The 20,450-nt window shown below is 42.4% G+C and overlaps 1 protein-coding gene across 8 annotated transcripts in view; it reads right to left on the bottom strand.

Moving 5' to 3' along the window:
* Positions 1-245: 245 nt before the first annotated feature.
* Positions 246-20,450, bottom strand: part of MITF (melanocyte inducing transcription factor) — a 135,516-nt gene continuing 115,311 nt past the window's right edge. For 4 of the 8 annotated variants that reach the window (XM_081853279.1, XM_081853278.1, XM_081853281.1 and 1 more), the window contains exons 3-10: positions 16,720-16,947; positions 12,396-12,482; positions 11,495-11,590; positions 8,625-8,742; positions 6,747-6,821; positions 5,107-5,182; positions 3,588-3,735; positions 246-1,061 (exon numbers count right to left, since the gene is read on the bottom strand). In XM_081853279.1, the coding sequence (XP_081709405.1) occupies positions 657-1,061; positions 3,588-3,735; positions 5,107-5,182; positions 6,747-6,821; positions 8,625-8,742; positions 11,495-11,590; positions 12,396-12,482; positions 16,720-16,947 (1,233 nt within the window). In that variant the 3' untranslated portion in view covers positions 246-656. Of the gene's footprint in view, positions 1,062-3,587; positions 3,736-5,106; positions 5,183-6,746; positions 6,822-8,624; positions 8,743-11,494; positions 11,591-12,395; positions 12,483-16,719; positions 16,948-17,879; positions 18,040-20,450 lie in introns of those variants that run through there. The other 4 variants (XM_081853280.1, XM_081853283.1, XM_081853285.1 and 1 more) reach the window with 3 other exon arrangements.

Genomic DNA, 20,450 nt, shown 5'->3' on the forward strand with positions numbered 1-20,450 from the left:
CCCTGAACCATGATTTAGAAGGTTGTCCACTCACCGGAGACCAGAACAAAAATAACCACATGCCAATGTCATTGAATATCTCTCTTTGTCTCTCCCTACTTCATTCTAGCTTGTACTTTGTTCGAGATTACCGTGAGTTAGTTTCTGTACAGGTGACCTGCTGGCATACATATTATATTTAATGCCTTGGGAAAGATTAAATTGGATTAACAAGTACTGTATCTTTAAAAGGAGGCACTATTAAGTCAACACAAAAAAAAAGTTTTACAAAGCTAGTCCTTTTTTTTTTTGGTTTCTTTACATTCTTCTACGTTTCATTTCCACGTCAATGGGTATCATTTACAGTTATGCAGGAAGTTTCACCTTTTGTGGATCATGGACTTGGCGATCAGTCTAACTCTATTGCTTTCAAGTAGACATGAGCTCACTTTGGAGCTCTTGGCGAATCTGGTTCACAGATGCAGTACAATACTTTGGAAGCATTGGTAGTTTTAAAATAAAATATACAAGTCTCTGCAAACATTAAAAAAGTCACATACACTGGGCTATTTGAAGATTTATATTAAAAGATAGTTATTAAGAAAACAGAGCAAATTACTTAATCTACTGATCAAGAAACAAAGAAGTCCACGAAGAGCCTTTCTAATTTGCATTCACTAGCAAGCGTGGTCAGATTCCTCCATGCTCACGCTGCTCCTTCGGCTACTTGTTTTCGACGCCCCAGGAGACAATGAGGAAAGGAGCGGGTCGGTCACCCCGACAGGAGAAAGGGTATCGTCCATCAAGATGTCTTCCAGTTTGGAGCCCATTTTCGTAGGGACAGCATAAGTGCCGGCAGCTGACTCAGTCACATTGGCCAGGCTGTCATTGAAAGTGATGGTGCCGTCGGTAAGGTCAAGAGTGGTTGTGCAAGACAGGTCGGGGTGGCGCTGCAGGACCTCTTGGCTGCAGTTGTCGACGGCGGGCTCCTGCTTGATGAGCCGGTTCACCATCTCGGGCGAGCAAAGGCCTGTGGACGGCACGATAGAGAGTCCGTGTGCTCGAGCCTGCATCTCAAGTTCCTGTGGTGGAGAACCATGCAGAACAATAAACGTGTTTGAAGAACAATTACTAATTAAGAAATGGCAACTCTGAAAATGGACACTTCCCTGCAAAATATACCATTATATCCATGTGTCAGGCTTCAGGGAATCTCTTCTATTCTACGTCAGATAAGCGCCGGCTCATCTGTGCTTTCTGCCTCTGAGCTTTTTGTTCTACTACTCTCAAAGCGCGCCGGGTCCTGAGAAGGGTGTGTGTGTCAGGAATGCTGTCTAAAGTCACTGAGTCTGTCAGCTGTCTCTTCCCTGGTGTTTCTTCTTCCTGCTGCTCTCCCAATATTTCCCAGTGTCTCCCCTCTGAACCTTCTGCAAACCACTGTTGTAATTCTATACCATCCTCCTCTTCTTGGGAAAGTTCAGGAAGGTGGGGGTTCCCCACCATGTCTCCTCAGTCCAGTCCCCGACATCATGTTATGTTGAATGTATCTGCTTGTTTTAAAATACCTGTTCTGTGTGTGAGAGTGGTGAGGAGGACAACCAGGCTGGGAACCAGACTACCACACAAACACAAAACTGTCCCTAGATATTTGCACTGGTATTTGCAATTTTCGTTATATAAGTTTCACTCTCCTGAAAAAGGAGCAGAAGCTTGGCTTGATTTACTTTGTAAAGGTTTGCCATGTTGCCAGTGGCTATTCGCCACTGTTGCTTACTGCTGCATTCTCTGAGCTCCGCCCTACAAAGTCATGGCACAAGTGGAATGACCACACAATGACCTCCCTCTTCTCCTCCTGTGTGCCTGCCCCCCAAATCTACACTGGATGCGACCACAACCCTCTAGATCACAGCTTGAGGTAGGGAGGCTTAGAGAGAGAGGAAGTTGCTTTCACAGTGACTTGGTTGGATTCAACTTTCTGCATTACAGTTTGACATGATGGCCTCAAAGTGAAGCTAATATGCACACTATTACTTTTTTTTAATGTTCCTGATGCTTTTGTGATACAAACGGGGGATAAGTTCTGTTCAGTTCACATTTAAAGGCACATCTACCTAAGTCACACTTTGCAAAATGACGCACAAACCAAAACACAGTCATCCTTCGAAATCTGCCCTTCTCTGAATTTTGCAGTGCCACGTAATGTGTACAAATTGCATATAACTAGGGTAACATGTGCCTGGATACGCATATATAGTGAAAACAACATACAAACATCCAGTTTATTAGAGAAGCTGTTTTGCCAAAATGTGTATATATTAGGCAGAGCTGTGTACAAAAATGTGTCTATTAGGAGAAAGAGGCACAAAAAGGCTGGTGAATTTTCATGAGGGTGTGTTTGGGTGTGTGTGTGCTTTAAATGACCAACTGATGTGGGGGAAATGGAGAGAAACCAGAACTGACAGGTCCACCCATTCATATCCTACAGTACACTTGTTATGCTCTCCTGCATTGTAGCCCATTCTGATCTCTAGGTAGAAGGATGAGCCTAAGCATGTTTAATATATAAACAAAATGTAAATAAATAATCCAAGACCTCCTTTACCATTCAGGTATAGGGAAGTACACATTGCTTCCCACACTTGCGCTTCTGGAGCACTGCCTGGTGTCGCAGAGAATGAGGCCATGACTTCTATCTCCTTGGTTACAGAACACAGTGCACGTGAGAGGAAGTGGGAATGAGGGAAACGCCCCTTCACTGAAGTTGCTCTCTTCCCCTGAGCCACAGTTCTATCTAAACCCTTTTAGATCTCTTTATTTTGTGAAATCATTCAGCAGGGCAACCTTTTTCTGCAAGGATTCTGCTTTATGTGTTGGTGGTTTATTAAGATGTTCCGTATCTGTAATGTAGTGCCCTCCAGATGCTGTCGAACTCCAACCCCCATAGGTGCTGGCTCGCTGGAGCCCTGGGTGCCCGAGCACCCACAAAATTCCCCATGAAGGGGCTGGGCACCCACAAAGCCCATGGCCCCAGGCACCCACGGCTAAACTGGCACTCTTGCCAAACCCCATCATTCCTGAGAGGAATCCTGACCACAGGCCATTCCTCATTCCTCAGAGGAATCCTGACCACAGGCCATGCTGGCTGGGGTAGTCCAATAAGGCGTGAGGAAATTTTAGGGCTGGTCCTGAATACTGTATCCATTTAGAAAGCACATATTCTGCCTTCTGGAAACTATTTCCATGCTGCCTTACTGAATGTACCTGGATGGTCATACCTTGTCTTAACCATGCAAGATGTGCCTTTGTGGCTCAACCCCTGGTTTGTTCTGAAAGTGGTGACCATCGTTTCCAGTTTCAATGAAACAGGAAACTATGGTTAATTGAAACGTATTCATTTCATTCTGCTGTGTCACAATGGGATTGGAGAAAGAGATGGATGCCCAAGCAAAAGGCTCATCCTACATTACATGGGATATGGTCATTTGAATGCAGCTCTTATGATCTTATGACTGCTGCTTCAGGGCAGACTAATATTAAGAGGGCAATCTGGAAAACACACACACACACACATCTGAAGCGCCATTATATTTATGCATTAATCAGCAAACCTGTATTCTGAGCAAAAGGTGCCTGTTGGCATGTTCCAGTTTCTTTTGTCTGTTCTCTAGTTCTTTTGTACGTTGCTGTTCTCTTTGCAACTTGCGGATGTAGTCCACAGAGGCCTTTAAAATAGTTCCCTTATTCCAACGCATGTCCCTGCAAGATGGAATGTGAATAATCAAATCTGGAAAGAAGCAACATTGAGGGGATGGCAGGGGGAGACATTTGTAATACAGAAAATGCATTTACATTAATATGCTCCAAAAGTGAGGATTTAATAGGTTTGCACTCAAACAACATAATACAAAGCCTGCTTTTTTGGTTTTTTGGTTTTGCTGGGAAGCGGGGCTAATCAATGGTTTCTCATAGGAAAGTCGCCTTCTGTTCTTTTAGGCGGACCTACATTGCTTTTGAAGGGATTCGGGTGGCGCTGCGGGTTAAACCACAGAGCCTAGGACTTACCGATTAGAAAGTCGGTGGTTCGAATCCCGTTGCTTGGTCCCTGCTCCTGCCAACCTAGTAGTTTGAAAGCACGTCAAGTGCAAGTAGAAGGTAAACGGCGGGAAGGTAAACGGCGTTTCCGTGCGCTGTTCTGGTTCTCCAGAAGCGGCTTAGTCATGCTGGCCACATGACCGGAGCTGTACGCCAGCTCCCTCGGCCAATAAAGCGAGATGAGCACCGCAACCCCAGAGTCGGTCACGACTGGACCTAACGGTCAGGGGTCCCTTTACCTTACCTTTACATTGCTTTTATGTTTGGTAAGTAAAGCAGCAGCAGGGCATGGTATTCACCTAACTCAGAGCAGACCTACTGAAACTAATGAACATGGTTTAAGGAGCCATCCTAGGTATAGGAAGCCAGTGTAATTTATGCCAGTTAAAGTTAAGCCAGCAGATCCAAACTCCATTCAGGAGCAGTGCTGCTGCCAGTTGAGCCCACCAAAGCCTGGCAGAAGGAAAGCAAGAATTTAAAACAGAGTTTGACTTACACCACCCTTTTTCCAGGGGAGAACTTCTGCCAAGTTAGGATCCAACCTAAGCCCCCCTGCCCCTGCCCTGCAATGCCCATTTTTCAGGGCTCACGTCAGCATAAAGGCCACTAGCCTGGCTCTGCAGGGATGAGCCAAGGTGAGCATAACTTGGCTGCACTGGGAACTGGTCGGCTGAGCAGGAAATCCAATGCATATTAACTTGCTTATCCTGGTGAATCTCAGCTTTGGACTAAGTTAGTTCCATTAATTTCAATAGCTCTTCTCTGAGCAAAACTTTGACTACTATCCACTATTTTGTTGGGTGGCTGATGTTGCCTTTCCCTGTAAGTTTTGAGGAAACTCTTCCCTGACACCCAGGTTATGTTTATTAGTTAAACATGTTCATAGAACTGGCAATGCAGTTGGATTAAATGCAGCTGGATTTAATGCCCTATGTCACAACAGTATTCCAGAGCTTAAGGAACATCCACTAATTTCTCAAAAGAATTTCACCCCTTGCATTTGATAACCCGTTCTAGGACATTGACAGTACTTACGGGTCGTTCGACTTGGGTATCAAAGTGCCAAGTTCTTTTATACGATCGTTAATATTGAATCGTCGTCTTCGTTCAACTTTTAAGGAATCAACACAAATTAGTAATCAACAACAGCGCAAAAGGTAACATAATTGTCAAAAGCATCTTGCAAAATACAACTGCAGATATAAGAATTTTACTTAAGTAGAGATGGGATATAGAGATGCATTGATTAAGGAGCAAGAAGGAAGGAAGAAACCTCATTCTGCTCTTTTTTTAATTGCCACAAAAGTCTGAGGCCACATCTGTTTTCCAAGCATATCATCCAACTCCCCCATTGGAAGTTAGTGGAAAGTTCTGCTGATTAATCTGAGCGACCCAGGAAGGGTATTGGAGGAAATCTTTTAGAACTTAGTAGCACATGGTTATTATCCTTTACTGGGTTTTAATCTATGACTAAAGATGAACAAGACTAATCTTGTTTTGCTTTAGCCACATAGGCAATGTTTTCCTAAACCACAGACCCTCTTTTCTGGGAAGATTACACATCCCCAAGCATTGTCTAAATTCAAACTTGGTCCTATCAAATTCTGTTTTCCCAGTCAGGAGGTTGGTGTCCATTCCATGAATGGAAGGGTTGTTTCCATTCCTAGAAATGACTGAGATCCAGCAGAGGCTCCCACATGAGGATAGGAGGATGCAGTTCATTGATAATCCCTTCCCTCTATAGTGCCCCATAGCCCCTCCTATAATGTTACTGAGAATTCCCAGAGAGGCACAGGATGCAGGGGGAGGGCAGAAAACATATTTTATTCCATCTTCCTGCAGAAGCCTCCTATGAGTAGAAATCGGAGGAATTATTGATCCAAGCTCAGGTCTGTTATGCCATGTTTCTGCAAGAATCCTCACTTCTGATATGGTTTTTGAGCTGAGAACTGTGTTGGACATTTGGGAAGCACAAGCACCAGTGGTTTGCCAAGGTCTGATTTGCACACTGATCTGTGAGGTCAGTTTGCATCCAAATTGTTCAAGGATCTCTAGGTAGCATCTAAAGCAGCCTTTCTCAACCTGTGGGTTCCCAGATGTTGTTGAACTACAACTCCCATCACCCTAAGCTAGCAAGGCCAGAGCTCAGGGATGATGGGAGTTGTAGTCCAGCAACATCTGGGGACCCACAGGTTGAGAACCACTGATTCTAAGGCTTCCGTGACTTGCACTTGAAGATCGTTCAGAATTATATCGTCTTCAGCAAGGCACTTGGCTGACCAAAAATTGTGCGAAGTACAAGGCACTGGAATTTCAACTGCACAAGCATTGCGGAAATGGGTGAGTTTTGCTTCTAGATGGGGGCCTAATCTGCAAAGAGTTTTGATTATTTTAAACTTACTCGATTTTCCTTGGAAAGGGAAAATCCAAATTAAAGGGTAGGGGAGAATAGAGGAAGATATGTCACGTTGTTGCTGCAAAACGAAACAAAAAACCTACATGGCTGATGAGCACTGTTTGTACAATATACACTCATCTGGAAGTACCCAGGAATTAAGAGGGCAAATTTAACCTATTTCAACACGGACTGTGTGGTAAAAGTAATTCCAGAACATTATGTGCAAATATTAAACCACCATTTTCACAAATTAAATAATGAAAAACAAGAAACTTACTCAAATTGTGATTGTCTTTCTTTTGTCTCTCTTTGGCCAGCGCTCTCGCCTCTGACTCTGTTGGAAATACACATGCTATGCATGTTAACGAAGTAATTAGAATTAGAGATATGTAAGAAAGGCAGTGTTAAGCCAAGAAAACATTCACACATTTCACATGCACTTCTTGCATGCAGCATCAGCACAAGACCCTTGCAATGCTTCTTGTTTAATATCACAGCATATTATCACGCAGTACTATTTAGTTCGTCCCATCCTAAATATTGGTGCAGGCTGGAAGATTAACAAGTTTGGAACAAAACTTTCAGGGCCAGGCACATGGCTATTAGTCGCTGGTGAATAAGTTTTCCAGGTGGGCAAGGTATTGAAGTAACATTTTCCCTTTAGACAGAAGTGAAAACAGGGATATTTAAACTCTTGTCCTTTTCCATGGAAGCCATTGCTTTCTACAGTGAAATAAAGCCAACATCTCTTGCGCCTAAATATGAAAACCAAACTAGAAAGGGCTACGTATGCAGGAGTTAACAAGTTTATGAAGGTCAGGCACACAAAACGTATAGTACATCTTTTGTGTACGCCACTTTTAGTTTACGTTCCAAGTTAGGGCAATACAGGGCCCTTTATTATAAAAACAAAATAATGAACAAAAACACACAATGGTGAACACAATGGTGCATTATCTTTGCCTGCTGCAAGTCTTGTTATTTTTCCTTCGTTAAATAAAACAGGCAAAGGGTAGACATTATGGAAGCACTGCTCTGCACTCATGACTTGTCCCATCCATTCATAGATGCAACTGCAGCTCGGTACAATGTGACCAGTACAATGAACTTTCTGAGAGAACTTGACATTTCACGTTTCAACACAGGATCATTTATTTTCAGAGTACACTATGTGAACTGCTTCGGGATACGGTCTAACCTTGAGCAACTTAAAAGATTATTTAAAAAGGCAAGCGTCTAACCGCCCATTTGCCATGGGTCTGACCAGCACTATCTTCACAGATTCAATGATCTACAATCATCGAGTCTTTCCACCACTATGTAGCATGAATGGCATAAGTATGAATGGCAACCATTAAGGCCAACAACAAAATTAAGTTTCATTATCAAAGTTTCTCCTTATTCCCTTAAATCCTGCCCGCCCCCCAATGTATGCTTGCTCCAAAAGATTAATGAGCAGATTTCCTTCTCCTTGACCGTGCTCGGCGCATCTCCACTGCAATTACACTTTTATGGCAGACTGGTAGACGGCACCCCTAAGTGTCCACTGTCAGTTACACAGCATCCTGTGGCGAGTGATTTGGACCTAAGAGATGCCTCCTGAGATGCTTTGTACTTCGATACCCTAAAATAAAATGACATGCGTGCAACACTGGTCTTTTCTCCTTTGAAATATACATCAAGCAGCAGCCCAATTCTTTTCAATCGCAACCAATGTTCTTCCTAAAAGCTGGAATCCGCATCTTACAGACATCTGCATCCTTCCGGTGCTTCATACATTATAGATTAAAAATGTGCCCGATGTGTATACTCAAAGCATCGACTGACTTGAAGCACTTTTAACACCTGGGAAAAGGATGCTGAGCTGTCCAGTCCAGCAGGGTTTTGATTTGGATGGGACAGAGCATTTGCTTTCCATGCAGGCAGCTCAATAAATGGGATCTCCAGGTGAGGCTAGAAAACACAGAAACTTTGGAAAGCTGCTGCCAGTCAGAGTAGGCCATACTGAGGAAGGTAAACCACTGGCCTGATTCAGCATCCAATGTTTCTGGTATAAATGTATTACCGGCAATTTATAGGTTCAGCAGAATTCTTAAGTTCCTAGAAGCACCTTTATCGGAAAATGCACATTTTGAAACATACTGTTCTAAATTACCTGTGAGTTCCCTTTTTATATTAGGAAGGTTGGCAGGACAAGAGTTGCTGATGTTGAGTCCGGGGGGAGGCATGCCTTGATTGCCATAGAGGTCCACAAGATTGCCGGAGACAGGTAACTGGGGGAGACAACGGAGGGTATGGATTATTTCCCAAGTCCCATATGAGACCCTTGGATGCAGAAAGCTGAAGCAAAACGACGGCTAACACTTTTTGCACTGTTGGCCACTTGCTAATACAATTCTCCATAGGACACATAACAGGGCCGGCCCTCCCATGAGGCATGGCGAGGCAACCGGCTCAGGTGGCAGGGTCCATAGGGGCAGCAGATCCCCATGCAGATCTTCATTCCCCGCCTTGTTTCTGATGTAGAACTTCAGTCGCCTATTCTTCCCTAGTGGGTGCCACTTTGTGATTTGACTCAGGCAACAAAACATTTTGGGCCAGCCCTGATCCATACTATGTATGGATAAGGAGATACCGGGTGCATGCTCAGAAACAGCAGCTGGTTCAGAACACAGTTTAAGAGTGGGCTGCCCAGAGTGCAAACTTCACTGGCTTTCCTTGGGTTTCTGGGCACAATTCAATGTGCTGTGTTTATTCTATAAAGGTCTAAATGGTTCTAAGTGGCTTGAGGCACAGAGGTCACATTCATGGGGCTTTTTCAGATAAGGAAGTGCAATGAAAAGAAAAACACCCACATGACCCACAGCTACCTCTCAAGAATAAGGCAAGCTCGAGCATGCACCCACCAAAATTGTAAAGAAATTCTAAAGTCCCCAAAGAAAGGGACAGGGGGAATAGAAGCAAATTTTGGAGGAGAATAAATTTTCCGGGAAATTGGAAGGCAGGTTCCAGCAAACCACTAGTTAAACTTATCCACAGTTTAGGTTTCCGGCATAACACTAAACCATGGTTAATCAAAAACAGAAGTGAAAGTTTCCAATCTCCACTCACCCAAGAGTGCCATCTTGAATAAAATATTGGAGGAGGCAGTCAAGCCCCACCCTGAATAACCGATCACATGATGTGGTACACGCACACCACTTCAATAGCAATGCCCATCAACTTTGGGGGGTGGCCCCCTCAAATATTTTATTGGGGAGAACAAAGCCCACTCGGTCCCTATGAGTTGGCTCCTATGCAGCCCCCCCCCATACACACACTTTGTCTGGTTCCAATCATGAAAAAACATGGTTTAATGTGATGTCTCCGTGCAGCCACTTGTGACCTTAAATGAGATTTATGACAGAGATGAAGGGCCAGTGCAGAAGTATATAATGCTTGCATTTCATGCTCCTAGTGTAAATGGCACTTTAATGATCTCTGTAGATGCTTGAGTAGCAATTGAGCACAGCTTGCAATGTAACAAACAGGGGCTAAACCTTTGCTGCAAAACAACAGAATCTTTGTTCTCTCTCTGAGTGTAGAACTATTTATAGGCTGCAGGCAAGCTACTTCCTCTGCAGGGATTTTGCATACCTTCTGTTTAGGAGCCCAGACATCTTACCACTGCAAATGTTAAGACCGAGAATGCATACAACTCTTAGAGAAAGGCACTGCATTTCAGAAGCAAGGTTAACTTATCCTGGATATTACAACTTGTTTCAGGAAAAACACTGCATGAATTGAGGATGAAACTTACTGAGACTTGGTGTTACTCTTGAATCTAGTCCCATCTGCTTATTTCACACAGAGCCAGTATTCCTAGTTAATAGGTCATCAAGGCCTGTCCTAGACATTGTTGTTTCAACTACCATTTTGTGGGTAGGAAAGCAGAAGGAACACATAAAACTGCTTAACAACAACTACTTCTCTCATTTGCATGTTGATAGCGGTGAAACAGTTGGGAAATGCCTAATCCAATGCTTTTCTTCACCCAAATCCAGAGGCAGTGCCTTGTCAAAATCCTTTCCAAAATAATAAGAGCACCTTTCCGAAATAACAGAAAAAGGGGAAGCCACAGATTTCAAGGATGTGTCTAGAAACTGGTTCTAGACACTGGCCCTATGATCAGAGAACTACAAGAGAGTCACTAGAATTCTATCAAATAAATAAATAGTGTTATGAGAATGGGGAGGAGCAGACTCGCCACAATCTCTAGGGTCAGTAAAGAGCTGAAATTTGAGCAAACTCATAAATTCATGAAGCAAGCAAAGGCTGGCTAATTAAAACTAAGCCAAGTGCTGTTGCATTCCATTTAGGATCAGAAAGCCCAGGCATCTTCACTTAGCTAGCTAGGGATAAGCCTAGGTACTCTGGTATGGGCAGACAGAGGTTGCCAAGGTGTTGGGGGGGGCGATGTTTGAAGTGACAGGAAAAGAGTGTTTTTAGCAAGGTGTGCTGGGAAGAAGGAGGAGTGGGAGGACAAAGAGAGAACCATCTTAGCAGACTGGGTGAAGGGAGGTTGGGAAAGATGCCTTGGGCTGCAGTGCTGCACAGCTTGTGGGGAACAAGCCCCTCTTGAGATGGCCATCCAAACTCAGGTGTAAATGTGCGAATAAATTCTATTTCTTAAAGCTACAACAGTTTCCACTGTGTCTTGCATCTCAAAGAAACAGAGACCCTGGGTCAACGCCTGGAACCCCCTGGAATCTTGCTACCGATCAGCGAAGCGGTAGGGGCTCCCAACTTTTGCAACAATATGGTTGCTTGCAATAAACAGGCATTATTCTTTATTTTAGATTAGATTGAATTGCTGATTACTATTTCAGCTGGGGAAGGCAGCTCGTTAAAACATGCCACATTTAAACAAACAAATAAACTCAACTTTCATTCTTACAGGCACTCTGAAATAGAGGCGCTGAATAATACAACAGCAAAACAAACAAACAAACACCCCACCAAAACACAGATTATAAACACAAGTACCGTATTTGCTATTTGTAGGGCAGGATCCATTAAACCAAATATTTCTTCGTTATAACTTGACTCCAAACTGATAATGTCGTCAATTACATCATCCATCTATAATGGAAAGGTGAGACATGTAAGAAATAGGAACTATGTTCAAGAGGAGGCATACATGAAGAGACAAACACTAACCAGCAAGATGCCCAGACCTTTAGCTACTCCCAATTTAGTGGCTGGAGCATTAATTGCATAACTGGTGGCAGTGTAGGGGTGGGTGGGGAGGCAGAGCTACAAGGAAGGGAGAACTGTACCCTCAAGTTCAGAGTCAAAACCACATGCACAGTTTTCTCCTTGTCCTTTTAAAATAGAGTAATAGAAGGAACAAGCCCCTTGTACCAAAAGGTATATTAGTGAAATACTACAGGCATTCCTGGATGTAACACTAAATACTGAAGTCAAAGAGGGATATTTCAGTCATTAACAGACTAACAGCAACAAAACCCAAGAGTGACACTGATTGTTTGTTTGGCAGAAAACCTTAGCCAATTCGCAGCCAATTCTGCGATACGTATGGTCCCTGCTTTATGCTTGATTGCAACAGCCACATTTCACACTGTTATTTCTGATTGCAAGGAGGCTTTGTATCTCCCCAGGATGATTAAACCGCTTCCAGCGCAATGGAACACCATGACGAGTGCCAGGGCGCACGGAAACGCTGTTTACCTTCCCGCCACAGAAGTATCTATTTATCTACTTGCACTGGCGTGCTTTCGAACTTCTGGTTGGCAGAAGCTGGGACAGAGCAATGGGAGCTCACCACCGCAGAGCAGATTCGAACCGCCAACCTTCTGATCGGCAAGCCCAAGGGGCTCAGTGGTTTAGGCCACAGCGCCACCCGCATCCCTTTGTCAACTAGTACCTGCATGCAAGATGCTCGAGAATGTGTGTTGAGAGTCTGGCATTCATTCTCTACCCTGTTGCTTTGCTCTTCAAATTTATAAAAGCCCTGTAAACATGAAAAATGAGAAATATAAGGAAAAGAGGGTAGACATGTGTGGGGGTTTACAGTTAAGGCATAGCTGTCAACGTTTCCCTTTTTTAAGGGAAATTCCCTTATTCCGAATAGGATTCCTAGTAAGAAAAGGGGAAAGTTGACAGCTATGAGTTAAGGGGGTCGGTCTTCCTTAGAATGGCTGGTGTCGTGAACCTACCAAATGCCAGAATAATAACTAGAGAACTTTGAACCACAGTTTAAAATAACTAGGTAGGCCAGGCCCATCCAGGCTCACCCTAAATGCCAATTCTGCAATTGACTTGACATATTGCAGCTATTCCCATTCTCTGTACCAATTATGTGCTGAATGCATTACAGCTATGTGGAAATGGACTAATATGCACAGCCCTAAATGTGACATGAAGGCTGCCAACATCAATCCCGCCATATGGGAATCCCTTGCAGACAACTATAGTGCCTGGAGACAGACAGTCAAGTTGTACATCCACAGCAGTGACCAGAGGAGGAATGACCGCTGGGAGGAGTGCAGTGAGAAGAAACTCCATGGTGCATTTGTAGTAGCACAACTGGATGCCTTTATATGTCCCAGCTGCAACAAAACATGTCTCTCTCGTATCAGTCTCTACAGCCACAGCAGGCGCTGTGACCTTCCAACAGTTAAAATTCGCCCACAAAGGTGCACTCCTCCATTGTCTCCAGAGATGGAAGGATGCCAACAATGTGACCCAATGGAAGTTTTGTCGTTTAAGACCATGTATCTAAATTCCAAGCTAGGTGCTCATTTTGCAGCTTCTGCTAAGTTTCTCCTTCATGCACCCACCGATTCCTTGCATTGTTAACAAGGAATCCTAAGAGCAAATATCCTTCTCCCCACCCCAAAATGTAATGAAATCCCACAACATCTACCTTTTTTGGGGGGGGGGGTTCAGTTCCACAAAATAACTCAAGTATACACTAATATGCACAAGTGCAGAGACAGATAATAGGAAGTACTTCTTCATGTAGCTTATAGTTAAGCTATGGAATTTGTTCCCATAGGAGGCAGCAACAGCCACCAGCCATGTTGGCTTTACAGCGCTGTTCTTGACTTTTCAAGCCTTATTTAGCTTCATACCAAATTATTCAAAGGGCTGCCACAGACTGAAGATCAACTAGGGAGACAGAAAGGCTGACAGGCCGGAGGAATCTGGCTTTTTCCATGGTGGCCCCACCATTGTGAAACTCACTGCCCTAAGAAAGAGGACTGGCCCCTTCCATGGTATCATTTAAAAGGTAAAGGTAAATGACCCCTGACAGCTTAGTCCAGTCGCAGACAACTCTGGGGCTGTGGCGCTCATCTCGCTTTACTGGCCGAGGTCATGTGGCCAGCATGACTAAGCCGCTTCTGGCGAACCAGAGCAGTGCACGGAAACGCCATTTACCTTCCCGCCGGAGCAGTACCTATTTATCTACTTGCACTTTGACGTGCTTTCGAACTGCTAGGTTGGCTGGAGCAGGGACTGAGCAATGGGAGCTCACCCCGTCGTGGGGATTTGAACCGCCAACCTTCTGATCGGCAAGTCCTAGGCTCAGTGGTTTAGACCACAGTGCCACCTGCGTCCCTATGCTATCATTTAGGTGGTCTCTAAAAAAATTTTGTGTTCACATAGGGGCTTCTGTTTTGGTGCGGCTGTGGGTGGGTGATGGAACTGGATTACAGAAAGTGAAATGTGTTTTGCTGCTTCTGTTATTAATGGTGTGTCATTTGATACGTTATAAGGTTGTTAAAGACAGAAGTGCCTGGTGTGCTCTGGTCCATGGGGTCACAAAGAGTCGGACATGACTAAACAACAACAACAAGGTTGTTAAAATGTTTGTATATTAAAATATTTAGACCAGTGGCATACAGAGCCATTAAATGAAAACGATAATATAGGGAAGCCATGTTAAATATGCAAGCAGTCGTTAGTACAGAAGGTCGGCAACAATAGGGTATTTAAAACAGATTTGAATAGTTAAAACCAATGGGTGTGTAAATAGTGGAATGGTTGGCCATGCTAATCAGCAAGTTAAGGAATACATGGCAGTCCACATAGACACTGGAGCGTTAGTGGGTAATTATCATGAAATTAGAATGCTGGGTCACCTAATGAAACTAACAATCTGGCAAAGGCAGAAAAGTTTATATCATTTACTTAAAACATTTATATGTTTTTCATCAGGATAGATTCCAGAGTGGTTTGCAAGCATCAAAACTATAATAACCATATGCAAAATACTTTGGCATATCATAATTAACTTACAGAATCTGCCATTATAAGATGCAGAAATTACCATTGGCTTAGTTTGCTTCAATAAGGGATTAGAGAAATTCAAAGAAGATAGGTTTATTAGAGGGTAGGGATGAATGGATTGTCAATTTTAGCTACACTGTTCCTCGTTTTCTTAACTTCATTCATCCCATTTCTTCACGTTGGTGCTTTTTTAAAACAGCCCACACAATAACTTGTACGCAATTTCATGTGCGCTTCTCTTAATATACACCTTTTTTTTAAAAAAAAAAACCCCACACATTTATTTATCATATATAAATAAATAAATATCATTTATTTACCTAATGCTAGTCCTACTCAGAGCAGACCCATTGGAATTAATGAACATGACTAATTTATCTCCGTAGGGCTTCTCCGAGTAAAAATTAGTTGCAATATTTATTATTACAAAAGCAGTTTCCTTGCATAATTTGCATTCCTATATCTTACATTCCAAAATCACAAACTAAAATAATTTGTACACATTGTGGTATAGATTTTGGCATATGTGGAAGCAGTTCCCCATGATTTAATGAATTTTGTATGCATTTTGGTGTACCCTTGCCCCTAGCATAAGAGTTTTTGAAAATAATTTTTAAAAACTGAAAGTTGTACAGTATTACAGAAGCAAATTTCAAAGGATAATGATGTTTCAGTTTATGTATTTGTTCGGGAAGTTCGCTTAAAAATGCAAACCAAATGAATTGGCCCCTCCCTCCCTATCAGCAAATAGCTAAATGAAATCTCTGTGTTTGGAGGAAGCATGCCACTGATTGCTAGTTCATGGGAGATGAACAACAGAAAATCTGGTTAGTCACTGTATGAAATAGGATGTCATTCTCTACAGACCCACAGTCACATATAACAAGTCTTTTCTTATGTTCCAAGTATGTGCCCTGGCAGGCAATTCAAAAATGTCACTGTGTGGTGGAATCCTGCCATCTGAATCCACCCTGAGTCACAATAACATTTATCCCAGAAAGTTTTGAAAGAAACAAGAAGGACATTGTATGCTAAAAGGTCAGTTGCATCCTTCCACACAGTGTATGCTAACACAACACAAAGAAAATCTAAATAATTTCGCTAAGGGTTGGCACAGGTTTTTTTTTTATTGTTGTTGTTAAGCAACGCATATTTTTACACCAGACGCATTCACATTAATACCGTGACTTGCTTTGCCTTCTTAAAAAATGAGTTACATAATTAGCTGTTAACAAGAGTAAATTAAAAAGCAGCATTCACGCATCGTAAGGAATACACAGAGGGCTCCTGCTTAACTCCTCCCCTTGTGTGAGCGGAAGCAACAAACAATGATCACTTGCTTAGTGTTTGTTCCAGGTGTACAAACCATGGTTGGTTTGAGTGAAACAAGTCATGGTTCCTGGTTTCAATGTAACGGTAAGTGGAAGGAGTGAAGTGGGAGCATTTTGGTAGAATATTCCGTTCCAGGCATGATTGTTGTATGTCACATGCCTGTTTACACTCCTGCACAGCACAGCTTGCTGGGAACTTCCGTTTGTGTATAGCTTTTGCTTATGCTGTTTGCTTGGACATGAAGGGGAGAAGACATGTTTTCCCCTTCCTCCTGATGCTGAATAAACTGCCTGTAAATATGCTTTACACAGCCTCTATCTGCCACTTCTTTTGCGTGTTATTCACTCTGCTGATTAGAGTGTGCTCAAGCTTCTGGAGGCTTCTGAAGCTGTGAGTCGCTGTTAGATGCTGAACCATGGACCGGAGATTACCCGGCTGCCAACCAGTGGGCTGGAGCCAGCTGGGGGCCAGCGAATTGCCCCCGTTCCCTTGGATGCATCCCAACACATTTGTAATGAATCAGGATGCATGGTGTGTGAACCACTGCTATGAAATGTAAATATCTGTATGTTTAGATGGAGGAGGGACGATAACACAAATAGAAAACATAAGATCTTCCTTACCTCCTTTTCACAATTGGAGTTGAGCGTAAGCATGGCCATTGGGCTGTTTGGTGCGCTGCTTCCAGTGCCAGGCGGTATAATATGATCCCCTGGCTGATTTGGGCACGGTAAGCTTAGCGCCTGGTTGGTGTGCTTGTTTCCTAATGTAGTAGAGAGGTACTGCTTGACTTGCTGCCGTTGAGCTTGTTGGATGTGGTACTTGGTAGGGTTTTCCAGGTGAGTCTGCACCTGCAAAGGCATAATAAGAAGGTGGTGGCACCTAGTTAGTGTTCATCATTTCAACATCAGTTTCTGTACGTTCATCTGGCATGGGTTTATCTAGCGCTGAAAATTTTTAGGTTGCGCCTGGAAATACAGCTCATTTGCAAGTTCAGATGTTAAAAAGAAATGCACGTAAACGAAGGCAAACGCATAGCTTATAATAAAAATCAAAGGCAGGTTTCGCAAAAGATGACAGGTGGAATCCTACCAAGTAAGAATTTCAAAATGTCAGCAACGTATTGAACTTAGGTAACAGGAAAATAAAGATGAAGTCAACTAGAAAGTTCAACTTTCCTCCCTCAAATTGCTGGAAAGTAGACAAAATCTGTATGAAGCAGCAACAGACTTAAGACATTAATAGAAAATTGTGTTGACAAGGAATACGAGAAATATTTGACTTATCCACAATTATTTATCTTGGTCCTTATAGTAGAAAAATGAACTTAACAAACATTAAAGCTCATATAGTAACCGCACCATGTATACACAGAGACTTAGGCTCAATCACTTTTAAATGGGCTTTATTTGATTCAACTGTTTATGTTGGCTTTCAGCTGCATAATGAAGCGAAACACAAAGAAAATGCTCATTCCAATAAATCAACTATATAGGCACATATAGGAAAAGGCGTATTACGGTATGTCCCCCTTACTATTCTTACGGTAAAAGTTGTATCGAATGAAGTCACACTCCGAGTAGACACACTGAAATCAACAAACCTAGGTGAGTCGTGCCCATTAATTTCAAGAGGTCTGAATCTTATTTAGTTGGCTAAGATTACAAACATTATAATGCAGGAGGGTCTGAAGGTACCCATAGCCCCAAAGAAGTAACTGGGTTTAGGCATATGCAACTGTGCAGAGATTTTTTTTAAAAAAGAAATAAATAAGGTAACTCACCTGGTAATGATTATACTCAAGCATTTCCAGCATGACATTTATATACTCCTAGAAAACTAGACAACCAGTTTGGCAGCTTTCCTTTAATTTTCTCCTACTCCAGTTCAAAGGCTTATCCACGGACGCACTGTAAACAAGTTATCCCCAAAATGGCACAAGCAACTAGGGTATAACAGCTCAGGCTTATAATAACCTAAACTAATTAGTTATGCATGTAGAGAAACTGTTCACACAGGGGGCTTTTTTGGAGGCTGTGCAAGTCTGGCCTGACATTTTTGGGATTCATGATTTTTTTCCATGGCTTTTGACGTCATGCTTTTTCATAAACATGAAAGGGCCTTTTAAAGTGATGGGTTATCAAAGTCAGATTGATAGTTTGCTTAAGGCCAATTTGCCATTCAGCTTTCGTTCCAGTCATACTAGCAGACAATGGGATTTTTCTTTGGCAGTACCATTACTTGTTGTGCGTCTGCCGCTAAAGACGACACTGGAGGAAAACCACTAGGCGAGTTTGTCCACTATGCACGCTACGGCTAGGGAACGCTGCAACCTTCTGCCGGACTTGCTAGCCGTCTCTGAGTTTCCACAATGGTTTGTTGGGCTCACTGAATTCTTACTCCAGACAGAATGCGGCTACGGTAGGATCACAACTCGCGCACATTAAACTTGCGTGATCCGTTCAGGACACCACTGGAAACCTGGGACAAAAGCCCACCTTATTCTGTGTTAGCAGAATTCCACTCTTTAAAAAGATACTTGCCATACATGGTAGCATACCCAAAAGGTGCTGATAGTACTCTCCTAAAAATGTGTTTTGGCTTTGTTTGCATTATTTCTCCACTCTTTTTACATGAGTACTTAATTCAATAGGAGTCAAATTATCTGGAAAATCAAAGATCACAAGAACAGTTTGAACTGTACCTCTTTAACATTTTCTTCTAAGAGCGAGGGAAACTTTTAAAGCATTTTCTTTAGCATGCATTGAGTACTTCAGCCACAGAAGAGAATCTAACTCCCTGTGCATACAGACATCTTCAGGGTGCAATGTAAGCCAGCCTCATTCAACTGTAAATGTGAAAATTCACAAAAACCAGCTCAACATGTATTTAAAATGTGCCCTACTGAGCTTGTATTGGGAGTGATTTATTGTGACTTTATTTCAAAAGTTAAAACCACCACAGAACAGACTAAAAGAAAGTAATAGGAAAGAACGGATTGTTTAAATTGTTTCCTGATGCTAGGAGTATAGCACTATTTAGAATTAACCCTGTATTTTTGAATCAGCAAGTGATCTTCTGCCTCTACTTTCTATATAAGGTAATGGATGACCCCCCCATTCTAAAAAATTAAGACAATTATTTAGATAGATGTACCTATAAACCAAAGTGAGGAAAAACCTCACTTAATAATGCCCAACCAAGTCTCTTTCTTCATATGTAATTTAGCTAATAGTGGCAAACATGGTCAGAAAAACATACCAGATTTCAAGTAAGACACGTATTCAAAGGGAGGATGTTTATAATAATGACCTTTTGTTCCTATTAATATTGCCCTAGGAACTGGGCTTTGCGATTATAAAAAAAATCAAAAAATCAAATACTTTTTTAGCCTTTGCTCTCATTTCAATGGAACTTTTGTTTCAAAATGTCATGGGATATAAAAGAAAAGGTTAAAAATTTAGGTTTCTAACAATTAATGATGCCAAAACACAAGCCCCACCAACCCACATCAACTAAAAACATTTCATGAACTATGCAGTGCCTTTAGGGTTAGGCCAATTTCACTAGAAAACCAGTCCAGTCAGCGAGACGGAACTCAGTCCGGAAACAGGACTGCGAAACAAGGCTTCAACCCACATTAAAGTGGCTTTTAGTTTCCAGAAATGGAGAAAGGAAGCCTCTAAATGATCTTGTAGTTTTGACTCCATGCTTGGTGACCAGTCTAACAATTCATGGTCCAGGCCAGTTTGCATTTCTTAGTACAGAAAGTATTGATCCGATGTGTAGAGATCATTGCTATTCTAATTAATTCAAGGGAGTCCTGGAAGCTTCTCTGTGTGAAAGAAGCAAGCACAAGGTTCATGGTGTTTGGGTTATTCCTTTAGAGAAGCTGAGTACAGCTGGCTTAAACTGGTTTTGTTATCACTTCTGTCAAGGTCATGCTGACTATAATAATAGGCCAGAAGGAGCCTGGGTCTTCATTTCTCTTTCTATCTCTCTTCCTTCTGGTGTGGTGTTCCATACACAGTATACTTAATGGTAAGGTTTAGTCTTATTATAAGTTATTGTAAATTTAAGTCGGCTGCAACTGGATTTCTTATGGACAATGCCAATCCTGAATGTATTGGATTTGTGACCATTATGCTCATTTGCCTTCAGTAGCAGTAAGCTCTGCTGGGTGAAATACAATTGTCTCTGGTCTATTTTAGAGGGAATCCTGCAATGTGTGTAAGTTTTTACTCTGCTAAGTGTACATTGGAATCTGCTCTGGATCAATACTGAATAGAATTTCATGACAATAGGTAAGCAGTATCCAGTACTGCTGTTTTGCTAGACTTTGGCCTGAGCAAAG

Source organism: Podarcis erhardii, assembly GCF_964252035.2.
Source record: "Podarcis erhardii genome assembly, chromosome: 2".
NCBI lineage: Eukaryota > Metazoa > Chordata > Lepidosauria > Squamata > Lacertidae > Podarcis > Podarcis erhardii.